Source organism: Hemicordylus capensis, chromosome 1 (assembly GCF_027244095.1).
Source record: "Hemicordylus capensis ecotype Gifberg chromosome 1, rHemCap1.1.pri, whole genome shotgun sequence".
Taxonomy (NCBI): domain Eukaryota; kingdom Metazoa; phylum Chordata; class Lepidosauria; order Squamata; family Cordylidae; genus Hemicordylus; species Hemicordylus capensis.
In genome coordinates, this window is record NC_069657.1 from 281,799,465 (window position 1) to 281,817,323 (window position 17,859).

General features: G+C 44.0%; 1 protein-coding gene across 2 annotated transcripts in view; it reads right to left on the reverse strand.

Annotated features, from left to right (window-relative positions):
* CPSF3 (cleavage and polyadenylation specific factor 3) overlaps positions 1 to 17,859 on the reverse strand; it is a 52,638-nt gene that overhangs the window by 14,807 nt on the left and 19,972 nt on the right. For both annotated transcript variants that reach the window (XM_053285745.1, XM_053285747.1), the window contains exons 11-16: positions 17,060 to 17,212; positions 13,920 to 14,028; positions 6,789 to 6,887; positions 3,766 to 3,860; positions 3,117 to 3,204; positions 1,754 to 1,823 (exon numbers count right to left, since the gene is read on the reverse strand). In XM_053285745.1, the coding sequence (XP_053141720.1) occupies positions 1,754 to 1,823; positions 3,117 to 3,204; positions 3,766 to 3,860; positions 6,789 to 6,887; positions 13,920 to 14,028; positions 17,060 to 17,212 (614 nt within the window). The remainder of the gene's footprint in view (positions 1 to 1,753; positions 1,824 to 3,116; positions 3,205 to 3,765; positions 3,861 to 6,788; positions 6,888 to 13,919; positions 14,029 to 17,059; positions 17,213 to 17,859) is intronic.

The following is a 17,859-nucleotide window of genomic DNA, read 5'->3' on the forward strand; positions in this document are numbered from 1 at the left end:
GCTCCGTACTTTCTCCAATGCTTTTTAACATCTACATGAATCCGCTGGGAGAGATCATCAGGGGATTTGGAGCTGGGTGTTACCAGTACGCTGATGACACCCAGATCCACTTCTCCATGCCAACTTCTTCAGGAGCTGGCATATCCTCTCCAAATGTCTGCCTGGAAACAGTAATGGGCTGGATGAGGGAGAATTAACTGAAGCTGAATCCAGATAAGATGGAGGTACTTATTGTGCAGGGTCAGAACTCTAGAGACGATTTTGATCTACCTGTTCTAGATGGGGTCACACTTCCCAAAAGGAACAGGTTTGCAGTCTGGGAGTACTTCTGGATTCACATCTCTCCCTGGTTTCTCAAGTTGAGGTGGTGGCCAGGGGTGCTTTTTATCAGCTCCGGCTGATACGCCAGCTGTGCCCGTTTCTCGAGATCAATGACCTCAAAACTGTGGTACATCTGTTGGTAACCTCCAGACTGGACTTTTGTATGCGCTCTACGTAGGGCTGCCTTTGTCTGTAGTCCGGAAACTTCAGTTGGTTCAGAATGCGGCAGCCAGGTTGGTCTCTGGGTCATCTTGGAGAGACCATGTTACTCCTTTACTGATGGAGTTACACTGGCTGCCAATAGGTTTCCGGACAAATACAAAGTGCTAGTTATAACTTACAAAGCCCTAAACGGCTTAGGCTCCGGGTATCTAAGAAAGCGTCTTCTTCATTATGAGCCCCACCGCCCATTGAGGTCATCTGAGGAGGTTTGTCTCCAGTTACCACCAACTCGTTTGGTGGCTACACAGAGACGGGCCTTTCTCAGTCGCTGCCCCGAGATTGTGGAATGCGCTCTCTGCTGAGACACGATCTTCCCCATCTCTGGCAATTTTCAAAAAACACCTGAAAACCCATCTCTTCACCCAAGCTTACTCAGCATCCTAAATTTTGGGGATTTAAAAATCTGGTTTATTTTAAAATTTAAAACCTGATTTCAGTTTTTTAAATTACTGTAATGGTTTAATTGTTGCTTTAAAATGTTTTTAAATTGTTAGTTGTTATATTATTTTTAATTTGTTTTATCTCTTTACTGTTTTAGTGGTTTGTTTTAACTGTAAACCGCCCTGAGCCATTTTGGAAGGGTGGTATATAAATCAAATAAATAAATAAATAATAAAAAATAAATAAACAAGGGCTGCAAACTTTAAATAGTTTTATTTGTAGATTAATCAAACATTTTAGAGACACACAATGACATACAATGATTATCAACAGGGTGGACTGAAGAAGAAGAAAATTTGGTTCTGGTGTGTTACTGAGAACAGAGAATGGGGGGAAAGTACTAAAGATGCCTTTTCCTTCTTTCTAACAGTGAGTGGTAAATTTAGTTTACTGAGTTGAAAGCTATATTATACTTTCTTGAAAAAAGACACTTAACCTGAAGTGTGGGCAAAATACAAACTTATTTACTTTTGACTGATTAATCTATTAAAAGGATTGTTAATTGGCTGACCACCCTTGTATATACAAATGTGGGCCAGAAATGCAAGCATAATAGTGCCCAGAACACACAGGATATCACTGCGGAGCTTTGGAAAACATGTTTTAAAATATACTATACACTACCTTGGGGCCACTTGGAAAAAGAGGATTTATAAATATAGATATAAATAATAATAAATAAGTAAATACAATGTATTAAAGTGTAACAAATTATCAGATATATGGCTAGTGAGCACTTTCCCCCCTGTAATGTGATGTCAGAACTTACTGAAGCATGATTTCCATCTTCTTATGATATGCATCCATGTCTACCTTTTTAGGAATTTTATGTACTGCAGCTAAAAACAGATTTAACAATCCAATTTAGTTCCCATTTGTTACAGTGTAACTGATTTCAGGTTATCAAAGACAAAGAAACCTTTAGCAAATAATACCAAGTTCTTTAAGATCTAATCTAGTTTCATTAATAACTTTATTTAAACAGTGGTCTTATAATTCATATAATGGTGTGGAGGGAAAAAACAAGCCACATTTCAGCTCCTTGCTATAATTTGTGTGCTCATAAAAGCACCTCAGGTTATAGACAAGTATGATGATTGTATATACTTAGCAAGAAAGAGAGAACCTTGAGGGGCCCAGAGGCCAACATCTGGAACAATGGTTCATGGCTTCTCCTAATATTTCCATCACACAGTGCCAGCTGCTGCACTGATGTGCACACTCCCCAAACCACGGGCTTTTTCACTCTTGTGCAAGGGCGCAAATACTTTTCAGAGCTCACATGAATTCCAGAGTGCTCTGTTAGAGTGGAAACACATCGCTGAGGATCAAGTGTTTGCATTTCCACTCTAGCAGAGAACTCAGAATTGCAGGTGATCTCTGAAAAGTAGTTGCATTCTTGTGCAAGACAGCAAAAAGTGCCCACACTTTGAGGAGCACCCACCTATGCAAAAACAACAACGTTGTTATTACAAACTTTAATTTTCTTCAACAGAGCTGAGTTTCCTAGTACTCTGAATTGTTCCAATAATGAATAATTCTTAAGAGACATTATTTTATTGAAATCAGTTAAATTCAGGTGTATTCATATATTAATTGCACATGAAACTGACTTCATTTAACAATAATGTTTAATTTAACATGTCCCCCCAAATTCTGTTTCACTGTAAGAGGACAGATTATATATACAGTTCTGTTTAGTTAAAAGCATAGCTTCCAATTTGTTTCAGTGAAGATAAATTGGGAGGAGGACATCCAGAGCAGCACACAGCAGAGGCTGTATCTTCACAGCAAGAGGCTGTTCTTATTGCAACTAAAGGCCTCCTCAGCAGAGCAGTGGTTTTTTAATGATCTTCTCAGCCTCCAGAAATATGTCCCTGAGGATTGTGCAACCCTCAGGGACATGCTTCTAGAAGGTATGGAGCACTTCTGGAGGCAGTAGAGATGAGCAAAAAAATGCTCCTGCCTCCCATGCTCCACTGCTGAAGAGGACCCTGGATGTGAGCACATAGCTTCTTATGATCACTGCATCATAGGGCAGTACTTTGTAATATAGATTAGTTCACCTGTTCTTTTTGACAACACATAAATGTTAGCATATACTATCTGTATAAATAAACCAGGTTGCATACCTTTATGAATTTTGGGATTTGACTGAACTTCCAGTATCACTGTTGTTACAGTGTCTGCATACATATCATTAGCAGGATTTGCTACCCACTGGGGGAAAAAGGCAGAGAGTGATAAAATTAAGGCTACTCAATCATCATATCATAATCATCATGGGAAGTATATATAAATAACTGGAATTCTGTTTCAGGAATCTTTGTCTCTTCAAGAGATTTTGAAACCCATTTCAAATTCTCGTTAAGAGGGAAATAAAGTCAGCATTAATTTTAGTTAATTCTAGTGCCAATTACAATTCTTAACTGTAGTCAAACCTAGCAAGGGAAGGATTGGGAATAGAAGGAAAGTTGGACTAGACAATGCAAACCTGCAGCCTGCATGTGAGCGCTTAAAAGGTAAAAGCACAGTCAAAAGCTTCTAAATGTTACACCTGCACTGGTCCATTGTGAATGTCTGTTACAGAAATAACAAGCATCACACAATGACTGATGACACCAAAGATAAGATGGAAAGCGGAGGTGGGGGTCAGACCTAGAAGTCATTGCCACTTTAGGCTGACATACAGCAGAATACAAAAATCATTCCTATTTTGTCAAGACCACTCATAAGATACTAAAACAATTAGAAAGATGTCTTTATTATACCCATACTTACCTCAAGCACCACCATGCCTGGTTCTTGGACCACAGTAATGGTTTTAAAAACCTTCAGGGCTGGCTTGTCCTGGACTTCTATTTCTTTTACATCACCTTGAAAAATGACAAATATCCAAACAGCAAAAATAAATTATGATCTTTTCAATTAGTCTCTGAGTGCTACCTATTTATTTACCAATTGATTAACATTGCTAATCAAATATAAGAACAGCAAAAAATAAAGCAAAGTGTAAAACAAATATGGGTCAGACATACTGTTCTGTGCCTTCCAGAAATATGTCCCTGACATACTCCTTTGGAAAGGGACTTTTGTGTGAATCACACACTGCATGTTGTGTGAATCATACAATGCAATCTGTTCTGTGAGAACAGATACAACCTTCTTGGGAAAGCACTTGTACTGGCAAACAACATGTTTTAGCTCTTTGTATTCATTAGGCCAAATGTATTGGCTTCCCCCACTTTTGTTCTTGACCAATTATGTTATCGTATGAAATTTCAATGCACAACATTAGTATTATGCTAGAAGCTTCATATTTCCCTTTGCCTTCTTTCCACAAAGACTAAATGAGACTATTCAAAGATTGCTAACAGGGATGTAAACGAGGAAGGCAGTCTGACAGATGTCTACAATGACTTAATTTACAAGCATTGCAGCATGTCTGAAGAAAGCAAAGAAATAAAACTGAACACTGGACAAAGAACTACAGTTGTGGTTTTCAAATTTTCTACCAGTGTTTGCCAAGGAATTCGTCTGCATTTCAGAGAACTCCAGGACGCATTCCATGATGTACTCTCAGTTTGCAAAGCCTACTTGAGTCTATTTGAACTCAAGCAGCACGTGCACATTACCTGAAAATGGTTTTAGAATGTGAAATACTCCCTTGCAGCTGCAAACTGCAGAAGGAGGATGGGTAAGTTGTCTTTTCTACGGCTTGTCTGCAGTGGCAGTACCAGAAAAAAGAAAAAAAAGGTGGGTACTCTGTGTCCCACGTATTAGATTTCTGGAACAGAAATAGAGGGCAGGTGGGGGGAGAATTTGTCTGGGGGGCATTTGCCCCCCACTGCCTGCTCCCCCTCTGGAGTCACCCTTGCATGTCTGCCATTGTTTAATGGCATTGTAATAATCTTCTTATTAAAAAATTTTTGGTGAGCTTCTGAAGAATCTCAGGTTTGAAAGGCACTGATATCTCCAAAGAAATGCCTTACTTTCTTTCATGACTGTCGCAGATTGAAGCCTTTGTCTCAGAGCAAGCTCACGTGAGGGAAAGAAATGCTGAAGCATCTCTGCTGAGCTTCCTGGCTAGGCTTCTCCTAAAACTATTCTATATTCCTGGTAAGTTTAAAATGCTGCTGCCACCACCCCTATTTATTGACAGAGCTTGAACCTCCCTGGGCTTGGGGTGGAATCCCAGGGAAAACTTTCTTTCTTTTGCTATTGGATAAGTACAAAAATCTTCCATGTGCAAGTCTGCACGTGGTGAGAAAACGAATACCTTCTGATCATTTGAGGACGTGTTTGCACCAGAGGAATCCCCCTTCGCTCCCCCCGCCTCAGTTAAAAACCAACTCAGAGAGGCTTGTAAAAAGAAAAGAACTAAAATACAGTTGTATTCAATTACTACAAACTTCTTCCGTCTGGGGCTTTCTCAGCTTTAAATAGAGTTAAGAATACTTAGTAGGATTACAAAAATAGGTTGTCTAAATGCAAGCTTAAATGTTTATAGAGTCTTTTGCAACCCCCTCGGTAGGGTGGGCGTAGGCTAGTGTTTCTTATTTTAATTACTTTACAGGTAAACAATAATAGAACAGTATCAGGAATATGAAAAAGCACACACACACACCAAAGAAATATAACTTCTAATGTGAAGACTAACTAAACAAACGTTTCCCTAAATTAATTTTCCTGGAGCCAAAGCCCTGGCTCCTTGCCTTGAACTCACCACTCCTGATTATTTATTTATTTATTTGATTTTTATACCGCCCTTCCGAAATGGCTCAGGGCGGTTTACAATTAAAACAGGAAACATTAAAAACAATTAAAACAGAGATACAAATATAAATACCAATTTAAAACAACTTAAAAAACAATTAAACTATCAAAACAATTAAAACCCTGAAAACCAGGTATTAAAACAATTAAAACTAATTAAAAACCCTGAAAGGCCAGGCCAAACAGATAGGTTTTAAGGGCTCTCTTGAAGGACAGTAAAGAATCAAGATTACGAATTTCCGCTGGGAGTGCATTCCACAGCCCAGGCGCAGCTACAGAGAAGGCCCGCCTCTGAGTCGTCACCAAACGAACCGGTGACAACTGGAGACGGACCTCCCCAGATGACCTTAACATGCAGTGGGGATCATGTAAAAGAAGGCGCTCTCTAAGATATCTTGGACCCAAGCCGTTCAGGGCTTTAAAGGCAATAACCAGCACTTTGTATTTTGCCCGGAAACATATTGGCAGCCAGTGTAACTGTTTTAAAACAGGCATCATATGGTCTCTCCGGGTTGCCCCAGAGACCAATCTGGCTGCCGCATTCTGAACTAACTGAAGTTTCCGGACTACGTACAAAGGCAGCCCCACGTAGAGCGCATTGCAATAGTCAAGCCGGGAGGTTTGATGAGAATTCAAGCTTCCTGCCCTCCTGTCTTTCAAGGATCTGCAGAGGTATTCTCCTGCAGCCAACCTCCATGGCCACATGTCCTTCTCAGCATCTCCAGCCAAGCTTCTTCTAACAAATAACTCCCTTCTTCTTGGCAACAGCTCCCTAGGTCCCACCCACCTGGTGTACTGACTGGCTGAGCCCTGGAATTCACCAGCCTGTCAGTCAAGACAGGGTTAACTTCCAGTTAAATCTTTAGGGGGAGGGGAGGCTGATCACTACAATGCCCATTATCTTACTGTATGGTCATCACTTCTGCTTCTTTAATTGCTTAAAAGTTTTCAAAACCAGGCTGCATATTACAACTTATTAGCTAGAATACAGAAGTAAACTTTGAAGGGATTTGGGTTCAATCACACACCTGTTAGTTTTTGGAGCTGGTAATAAAGCAGACTGAAAGAGCCTGTGTATGGAACAGCTTGCATCTGTGTCACAGTGCTCATGGCCAGATCAGTGTAATCTATAGAAAATGAAAGCGGGGTTGGGGTGGACACACACATTCGTACTATGAAACAAGTATACATTTCTGCAACACAGCTTTTACCATACTCTTGTGTTTTGTATTGTGTTTAAAATAACTGCTTTAATCTTAATTTACATTTACATAAATGTTTATTCAATTCCTCCATTAAAAATTTGATATCCTTTATTCAGTAACAGAATCTGATGTTTAAATACAGGTAGCTTACCTGTAACTTAAGATCTGGAAGTGATCCGTTGTAGTCATAAGGAATGGGTTCTGCGCCTGTGCAGGGACCTCGCGGGCTGATTGAGTAGCTCCTCGTGACGCCCCCTCCCGCCTGCACATGCCGTGTCAAGTCATTAAAAGAGGCATTGGGGCGTCCATTTCCCAGTTTCTCGCAGACCGCCCATAGTGACGATCCGCAAGTTGAACTTTGATGTTACTTACTTTCAAGTAGTACTGCAGCGGGGATGGTTGGGAGGGGCTTATGACTACAACAAATCACTTCCAGATCTTAAGTTACAGGTAAGCAATCTGTATATCTGGATCGTGATCCGTTGTGGTCATAAGGAATGGGTGATTAGCTAGCTTTCCCTCTAGGAGGTGGGTGCAGTAAACCCTAGCTCATGCTAACACCCTTTTTAGAACATTCCTCCCGAAATCCGCGTCTTTTGCCATCCTCAAATCCAAAGCATAGTGTTTGATGAACGGCAGCTGTGACGACCATGTGGCCGCCATGCAGATATCCGACATCTTAATGCCTGACAAGTGGGCCACCGATGCTGCATATGCCCTAGTCGCGTGCGTACTCACAGTCTTTGGTGGGGCAGCTCCCTGACATTTATATGCTAGGCAAATAGTCTCCACCAACCAATGTGCCAGGCGCTGCCTAGAAATTCAGCAGCCCTTGCATTTCCCTTTGAATCCTATAAAGAGTCTCCTTGTTTTCCTGAAACTCTGTGTTCTTTGTAAATAAAACAAGAGGGCCCTTCTCACATCCAAGGAATGGAGCGCTATTTCCAGTGGTGTCTCTGCATTTTGAAAGAAGGTGGGTAACACGACCTCCTGGTTAATATGGAAGTCAGACACAATCTTAGTGCGAAAACGCAGGTCCAATCTCATGACCACTTTGTGAGGATAGAACTGAGTGTACGGTTTATCTACCTGGAGAGCAGTTAGCTCACCCACCCGCTTAGCAGATGTGATTGACAACAAGAAAGTGGTCTTTAATGTTATCATTCTGAGGGGTACAGTCGCCAAGGGCTCAAATGGCCCCTCTGTCAAAGCCGATAAAACCAAGGACAAACTCCATTGTTCCATTGGCCGCCGCACAGGCGGACATAAATTATTTAACACCTTCATGAAGCGCTTACAATCTGGATGGGAGAACACAGTCGCCACATCCCAACCTCTGTGGTTCGCTGAAATGGCCGCCAAATATATCTTTATAGACACGTTAGCCAAGCCTTTTAGCTTCAAGGAGGTTAGGTATGGCAATACGTCCCGAGAAGTGGCCTGTAAAGGCCTAACCCCTCTACTCTTCATATTGGTTCTAAAGCGATTCCACTTGCTTGCGTAATTCCTGCGTGTGGATTGCCTCCTACTATTGAGTAGGATATCCTTCACTGAGCGATCATCCAGGCTGTCATCTTTAGCGCGTGAACCTCTGGGTGCAAGACTTGTCCCTGTTCTCTTTGCAACAGATCTGACGCCTGCGGGAGCCTGAGATAAGTCCCCTGTGACAACTGCAGAAGCGGTGTAAACCACGGTTGGCATGGCCACCATGGTGTCAGTAGTATGCAGTTTGCTCTGTCCCGAATAATCTGCCCCAACGCCCGTCCTATCATTGGCAGCGGTGGGAAGATATAAAGAAGGCCCACACTCCACGTGTGTTGGAACGCATCCCCCAGGGACCCTTGTCAAACGCCTGCACGCGAGCAATAGTTTGCACACTTTTTGTTGGCATATGTTGCAAATAAATCCGTCGTGGGAACCCCTCAGGTGCTGAAAATCTTTCGGAAGTAAGAAGTCTTTATCTCCCACTCGTGCCCCTGGTTGTAATCCATAATCCCGCTGAGGCTGTCGGCCAAGTGATTGTCTACGCCTCTTATGTGGAGTGCAGTCGGATAGATGACCTGAAGAACGCACCAATTCCATATTCTTTGAACAAGGAGGCATAGTGATATGGAGACTGTCCCCCTTTGGCAATTGATGTAGGCAATTGCCGTCGTGTTGTCCAATGTTATTTGGACCACCGACCCTCGCAACTGCGGCTGGAATGCCTTTAAAGCTAGGAACACCGCCATCAGTTCTAGGTAGTTGATATGTTGTCTGATCTGGAAACACGTCCATCTCCCTTGGACACAATGGTCGTCGCAATGCGCACCCCATCCCGTCAACGACGCATCCGTTGTTACGCAGCGGCTTGGGGCTAGTGGTTCGAATGGTACACCCTGTGTCAGATTGTTGGTTTCTATCCACCAAAGCAACTCCTTCAAAACCACCTGTGGAATTTCTAAGCACATGTTTTGGCTGTCCACATTGGGATGGAAGTTGCGCAGCTACCAGTGCTGCAACGTGCACATACGCAACAGCGTGTACAGAACTGTTGTGGCACAGGAGGCGATTAGGCCCAACAGTTTCTGGATCTGCACTGCAGGCTGTCGCGGGTTTTGCACAAACCTCTGAATGAGCGAATGTATTTGCTGAATGCGCTCCTGAGGTAAATATGCTCTCTTCTTCTCGAAACCCAACACCGCACCTATGAAATTTATTTGCTTCTCGGGGACAAGGTTCATTTTTTTCCAATTGATATTGATTCCCAGATCTTCGAGTAGGTGGACCATGCGTTGAATCATGTTTGAGTAGCAGTTCTCTGTCCTGGCTCACCAGGAGCCAGTTATCCAAGTACAGATAGACCATCATCCCCTGTGTCCTCAGGTAGGCCACCACCACTGCCACCACCTTGGTGAATACCCGTGGTGCTGTCGAGAGTCCAAAGGGTAGAACCTGATATTGGTATATTTGATCCCCCACTGTGAAGCAGAGATATTTGCGGTGATTTTCTTGGATGCCTACATGAAAGTAAGCATCCTTCAGATCTAAGGTCGCTGCCCAAGTTCCCCTGGCTAAGAAGGGAAGAATAGCTTGTAAAGTTGTCATTCTGAATTTTGTGGTCTGGATATAATCATTGAGACCCCAAAGGTCCATTATTGCTCTGATTCCACCATCTTTCTTTGGAATCTGAAAATACCGGGAATAATAACCCGACAGCCTGTCCGGCCACTGCACCGGAGCAATTGCTTCCTTCTCTAACAGCACCCTCACTTCCTCCTGCAGTATCTCTGTGGCTGCTGTGAATGTCAAACTGGAGAACGGCAGTTTGGTCTTGAACTCCAGCGCATAGCCTGTCTGAACTATCCTCAGCACCCAGCGATCTGATGTTATATTGTGCCATGCTTGGGCATGGCTTGCCAGTTTGATGGTATTTCTGGCAACTACAGAACCGGTGGTAAGGGGCCTGGCATGCTTGGCTCTTCTGGGTGGTAAGGAGCCAGTGTCTTGGCTGAAGGATACTGTCAGTGCGTGCAGTGGATGGACAGTCCCATCAAAAGTTCTGCTTCGGGGTGTCTTTAATCGGACGAGCAGTATTGTTTTTTTATTTTTGGCGGAAGCCTTTAGACCGCTGATTAGGTCTATATTGTCTCTTGAAATCTCTCCTGTCCTGATATTTGAAAGGTCTTTGGCGAGAGAAAGAGCGGCCCTTTAATGAATTGCCTGATGGGCCTGAAGATGTCATGAAAGTACGTGCTGTGAATTTTGATTTTTTTAATGACTCCATAGTAGAATCCGTATCATCGTGGAAAAGGCCTTTTCCATCAAAGGCCAGGTTCTCTACCCTCTCTTTCATGTCCTGTTGCAATGACGTGGAGCGCAGCCATGCATGGCGGTGCATGCTAACTGCTGTCACCATTGTACGCAATTCTGTTTCCGCTAGATGTTTAAAGGTGCTCAACTGCTGTCTAGTCACTGCTGTTTTTTCATAGATCTCATTAAATTTCCACTGGAATTCCTCTGGAGTCATGGACGTAGAGTCTTGTAACAAGGAGTCCCACAACAGGTGATTATAACGTGCCATGCACGCAGCGTAGTTTGCAATACGTATTGCTAGACTAGCCGTGGTGTAGATTTTTCTACCCATAACATCAATTTTACGGCCCTCTTTATCCCCAGGGGTTGTATGACGTCATCCCCCCGAGATGTTGATGCACAGTCCACGACCAGAGAATTAGGAGCCGGTTGACGCAAAAGGTAGGTATTCTCTTCCTCATTTATTCTGTATAAATTCTCTAAACACCTTGGAGTTGGAGTAGAAAGGTGCAAGGCCTCCCAAGCTGACTTGGTCGCCTTACATATTGCAGGTATCATAGTAAGGGCCACTGGGTGGGATGTTCTAGACTTGCCCATCATGTTGTATACTGGGTCTACAACATCAGCGTCCGGGGATTTCAGTTCCATCCCCAAGGCCTCAGCAATATCTCGTATAAGGATATGATATGCCTTTAACTCCTCTGTGGGAGAGACAGACAGCCTTGGTGGCACATCAGATGGTGGATCAGACCTCCTGCTAATGTTGTCAGAATCCGATCCTGCTGAAGTATCCTCTTCCAGGTCACATTCACCCGGTGAAGAGGGTGGTTCTGAGGGTGGAGGGGTGGATTTCCGCTCTCTTTTGCCCCCGGTTTCACAGGTGGCTGAACATGTATCTGTGGAAGCTGGGCTGGTGTTGCCAACGGCGCTTGAACAAGTAGTTGTGGTTTTTGAGGTGGAGCCGCCAACGGTGGCTGCACATGTAAATGCAGTAGTTGGGGCGAATCTGCCACTGGTAGTGGAGCTGCCAATGGCTGTTCAGGAGGCTGCTCCGACACCAATACAGGATGAGACACATAATGCTGTTCTCGCTCCTGCACCCGCTCAGGCGTTTGCCTGGCTATCCATCGTAAGAACTCCACATAGTCATGTGGCAACGTGTATCGAAATCCGCAGGCATGCTCTGGCTGCCTCGGCGATAAATAAGCCGCTTGCTGATCCTCACGTGGTAAGGCCATCGAAGATTGAGCTGCCACAACCTCTAACATTTTAGATGTCGAAGGCTGGGTCGAGGACGAAGGAGGCAGCAATGCCGAAGGCTGGATCAATGTTGTGGCTGGCTTCGATGTCGAAGGTTGCATCAGCATCGACGGATCTATCAATGTCGAAGCATGGAGCAACGGTTCCTGCCCACCCGAAAACTGCTGGGCATGCAATGGTGAGTAAGAAGGAGTCTTAGACAGTTGTCCAGGCTCTTCTTCCTCAACATCGAATCCTGCACTCAGGAAACCCTGGAAGGTTGAACCTGAGGGCGTACTTGAAGCTGAACCCATCAGATCCCTCAGGTCAGTATAATGCTCTCCTTCTTGTGCCCGTATGTCCGGTGTTCTTGGGGTCACAGGAGACTGGATCAGGGTCTGAGCCAGAGACAGCAAATGAAGCACTCTCCTGGTCAACACCGGAGTCTTCGATGTAGACGGGGTGGGTTGTTTCTGGCCCGTCGATATAGAAGCCTGAGTCTGAGCACGAACCATGAGTCACCAACGCCTTAGAGCTCTGGGGAGCAAAAGAGGCAGACTCATCTAAGTCGCCCTCAAAAGTCTGCGCCACTGCTGGGGAAGGGGTGCGGTGTCTCTTCACAGGCAGTGCCGCTGCCACCTTCTCTAGGCGCTCAGTCTTTATGCTTGTGTTCCTTTCCGGAAATATCTTTTGGTCTCTTGAAACCATTTTCGCCTGCTTTCAACGCGGTTTTAGACTGCTGGGGTGCAGTTCCGCGGACATCCTGCTGTGCCCTTGGCGCCGCAGAGCTCGATTCCGAAGGCACCTTTGTTGTTGTAGCGCTCGATGTTGACTTTGACGCCGACCTCGAAGTTGGTGATGTATCAGGGCGTGGCATTGGGGGGCGAAGCACCTCATCATATAGCACAGCCCGAAGCCGCAATGCCCTATTCTGCCTAGTTTGTTTGGAAAAAGAGCAACAAACCTTACAGGCTGTGGTATTGTGCTCCTCTCCTAGGCACATTAGACAAGCCTCATGATAGTCCATCGAGGGAAGTTTCGCACGGCATTTTATACACCGCTTAAACTTTTTTTAACTTCCATTGTATCACAAGATAAGCGATTTCTTTCTAAGTGACGTCTCTCTACCACAACTAGTCCGTTATTCGAAGCCAGTCAATTTTCCAATCCGAGGTAAAATGCCAGTATTGGTAAATGATCTTTCGCCAGAGCCAGTCCGTGACACAAATCCAGTCAGTTTGCTGATCCGAATAAACACACAGAAATATCAGTCAGGTTAAGTCTGTAAAGCCAAACTCGAAGTCCATTGTACAAGTTCGTTATCTAAACCAATTTTATCCATCAAGAATCTAGATCCGAGGAGCTTCAGTTATGAGGTTTGAACGCTAAGGTGGTCAAAGAGAAACTGGGAAATGGATGCCCCAACCGCCTCTTAATGACTTGGCACAGCACGTGCAGGTGGGAGGGGGCGTCACGAGGAGCTAATCAATCCGCCCGTGAGGTCCCTGTGCAGGCGCAGAACCCATTCCTTATGACCACAATGGATCATGATCCAGATCCGAAGGTTATCACTAATGAGAGACACAGATGCAGTGGGAGTATAACTGTAAAAAACCACACAAAATTCATATCATATTCCAAAAAGCAGATCTCTACAATCTACAGAGTATCAGTTTGCTTAATCGCTGGGTGATTGAGAGAAGGGACATCTCTGATCTCAAGCTGCCATGCAGAGAAGACTATTCTAAGATCTGTTTATTTTCATTTCCCAAAAAGAATTATTTTTCTTCATATTCTATCTAGAGAAAGAAGGAACTGCTTATTAAAGAGTGCTACAGGAATGGCTGCTATGCCAAATCAATCTGAGGATTCCGACTGGGAAACTCCTAGATATGTTATTTTATTGTCACTTTTACTTACTGGAGAGGTCACATGGGGCAAGTATGTGGTAGTTAAAGTTTCTTTTAACCAGAATTCCAGAAACCCTCTGTTCTTGTTCTGGTTTCTTATCTGCTAGAGAACCCATAACCTGAGAAAAGGAGAAATACCAAGAATTATGAGAGAAAGAACAAAAAGGGAACGTGAATGGAAATTAGACAGTAGACATGGAAAGCAGACTCAGTTTAAACAACTGAAGGCAGAACCCCTGCTCAAAGTTTAAGTGCTGGGTCAAGGACTAGCATTTCTAAAAGAACATACACAATGAATGCAATCAAAAACAATGTCAAATCACGGTTTGGCATTATGGGTACAAGCAGGCATGATCTTTAGGCTTGTGTGCTTCCTTTTCCTTCCCGTCCCGCTCCCTATGCAGGTGAGGAGAAGAAATTAGAAACTGACAATTCTGGTTTGCAGCAAACCTTAGTTTACAGTTCCATCTGAAATTGGCACCTTGTGGTTAGTGCAAACCATAGCTTGATCCTGGCTTGCAGGCCTCTATGTGCATACTCACATGTTTTTTTTAATGTCCACTCAGTTAATTTTAGATCCTGCTCTGGTTTAATCAGGAAAGCCCCACTCTGAATGCATGTGTGCACACACTGCCTTGATACTGTCACCCAGAAAAACAGGTTGCTCACCTGTAACTTTTGATCTGGTGGTGATCCATTGCAGTCATAAGAGTGGGTTTTGCACCTGCGTGGGGCCATTCAGGCAGAATTGACTAGCTCCACAAAGTGCTTAGCCCTGCCTCTTGCACGTCGTGCATTTCCTCAGTTTGGGTGGGCTAGCATTTTCTCCTCAGTTCCTGGAGGACTGACATTGGAATCCAAATGTCGTATGAAAGCAGTGTACAATTCTACAAGGTAAGTAGTGTTTTTTTTACTCTGCAAATATACATGTTGTCATTGCAGCAGGGCTGGAAGGAGGGTCATGACTGCAACAGATCACCACCAGATCAAAAGTTACAGGTGAGCAACCTGTTTATCTGGATCGTGATCTGTTGCACTCATAAGAGTGGGTGACTAATGAGCTGTTGGTCTGGAGGCAGGTGTAGTATGCTAAGGTAAGACCCTTTTCAGCACACCTCTCCAGAAGTTGGCCTGAGCTGCAGAGCAAAGGTGCACAGCATAATGCTTGACAAAGGTATGTTCAGAGGACCAGGCTGCTGCAGTGCAGATGTCTCTGTCAGAGCTTGATTCCAGCCATGTGGGCAGCAGAAGTAGCATAAGCCCTAGTAGAATGGGGCCATGTAGTTTTAGGAGGGTCCACTATTTGGTGTTTGTAAGCCAGAAATATCAACTCCACAATCCAGAGGAAGAGTCCTCTCCTATCAGAGTAGGAATTGTCTGGTCCAGTCCGAGTTGTTACACATAATAATCTAAACTATTTTTATTCTTTTTTACACAGAAATTGTTCCAGTCTGAGGAGTTCATTGTCTGAGGTGCTGACACAACAGCGATCAGAAGGGAACTGAGGAGAAAATACTAGCCCGCCCAAATGGAGGAAATGCACCACATGCAATGCACGGAGCTAAGTGCTTCGAGGAGCTAGTCAATTCTTCCTGAATGGTCCCGCACAGGCACAGAACCCACTCTTATGAGTGCAATGGATCATGATCCAGATCAAAACTCATTCTGCACACAGATGAAAAAAATTAGAGAGAACACTGCTTGCAGGCAAACTTGGTTTCAGCAACCACTTCCCAGATGAGCAGATTGTGCACAAGACTCTTTGGATCCCAGCCTGGGAGTTTACTAGTTACATAAAATCAGACTGAAACAGAACACTATCTTTTCCCTAACAACAAAGTTGTGCAATACTGACTATATATTTTTGTAGCTGTGCCCTCTAGCACCCTCAGTCTTACTGCTAGTTCTAAAACCTTTCAGTGAAAACCACTGAGTTTCTAGGTTTAATGTTCAAGTTGGCAACCTGAGTGGCAGGACCCTGCTCACCTGACTTGGCAGAGCCCGATGATGGAGCTGGTGGAGACATGCCAACTCAGGCTGGGAAAGCCCTCTACACAGGCACAGACTTTCCTTGCCATGCTGGGGTGAGCCTGATGTACTCCAGGTGACAATAGGGCCAAGAGCTGGTGGCAGATGGCAGGAAAAAGCAAACACACACTGCCCGACATCCTTGCCGGGATGTTACCTGACCCAGACGCTGACCAGGAGAAACTTAAGCAGGGAAGGGAGAAGCCATTGGCCATTGGGGAATTGAGAAGGCAAAGGGGAGGGGGTGGCTTGGAATTGCAGCTCCCCTGAGATTGGAGGGCTGGGCCAGAAGGGGGCATTACAGACAGGGAGGAAGAGAGGGGTTTTAAGGGCTGTCAAGGGTGCACAGAACTATTAAAGGAAGGGTGGCCGTGGAAGGATGGGGAACTCAGGTCCCCCAGGTGAGAGGCCGAGTGGCTACTGAAAGCCACCAGCTGGAGGAAGAAAAGGGGGCACCTCTGAGGCACCTAACACGGCTCCCAGGTGCTCACAGAGAGTAACAGCTGTCACCTGTAAGTGGGAGGGGAGAAATGAGGATCAACAATCTCTTTCCCTTATTGATTAAAACAAGGGAAAGAGATAATTTCCAAAACACAGTAGTGATGTTTAAACATCCTATGTTCCCTCTCAGTTAATATTTAGAAGATACATCCAATGCAAAACCCCTAGATGACAGTTAACTATTTTATGACTGACCTATTCTCCTTACCATCTTCAGAATTGCTATTACGTCTACCATCCCCTGTGAACAACAGCTCTCCCAGGCATATGTTTGTGTGCACATGTACATATTTGTCTGTAACAGAAGTTATCAAAAACACCACACACATTTTCAACAGTTTACAACAACTGTTATCTAGCAACATCCAAGAGAACATTCTGGAAAAATAAACCCCACAGGTATTTGTAATGAACTGTGGGTTAGAGCGAGAGCTAGTTTTCTAAAAGCAACTCAGAACTCATCTAGATAGCACATGTATCTCCTACACAGGAGAACTGCACTGTGTTTGCTACAGTATACAGAGATTCTTACAGCAACAGATTGATGTTTTGGAAAGAGAAATATAACCTTTGACAGTTTGATACATATGATCATCAAAACAAGAGAATGTTAGCCTTTACCTTGGCAAGTTTTTCTCCTCTGAAGTTTAGTGTTACAGCTTCTGTATTCCTAGGATTGTGGACCTCTATGTGAACTTCATCATTATCCTCATATTCTCGTATTAGAGCAGCTTTCAGTCTGGCCATTTCATTCTGCTCACCGTGTACCAATATCTACATGAGAAATTTACAATTATTACAGGAAATGCTCTCAAAATTTAGACTCTATTCAACATATTGCTAGGAAGGTAGTAGTTGCAGCTCGGGGTGGGGGGGAAACAGCCTTTATATGCGCAGCAGATTTACATGCAACATTCACTGTATTAATCTACAATTTTTCTTGTCTGCTGCTGGCCTCCTCCTCTCTTTCACCTATTCACCTCCCACCTCAATTTTAAGTTCTTGGTTCTGTCCAGGATCTAAAGAATGAAGGGTGTCACTGATTTATCCCCACTCAGCTACATCCACATGTGGCCTAGAGGGTCCCAGAATCCTCAAGAGAAGGAGGCACCATGGCTGCAGCAGAAAGGGGAGACAGAAAACCTCAACGTGGCCTTTTGGCTCTCAGCTCTCATTTTTAAAAGTCCATAATCTCCATTCTTTTTTCAACCACTCTCTTTTCTTGCCTCTTCTTAGATCTGCCTTCATTTAATGCTGGCTTGCTTGGCACTCATTTCCAAATAATGTTATCAAAACAATTCTAGACATTTTCTTCCAGAATGAGCTGAACACAATACTTCTGAGAAACAACTGAACAGTGATTATATAACCCACTTTGTGGTCATGAAGTTTTGCTAAGTATTTAACACAATAACCAACTT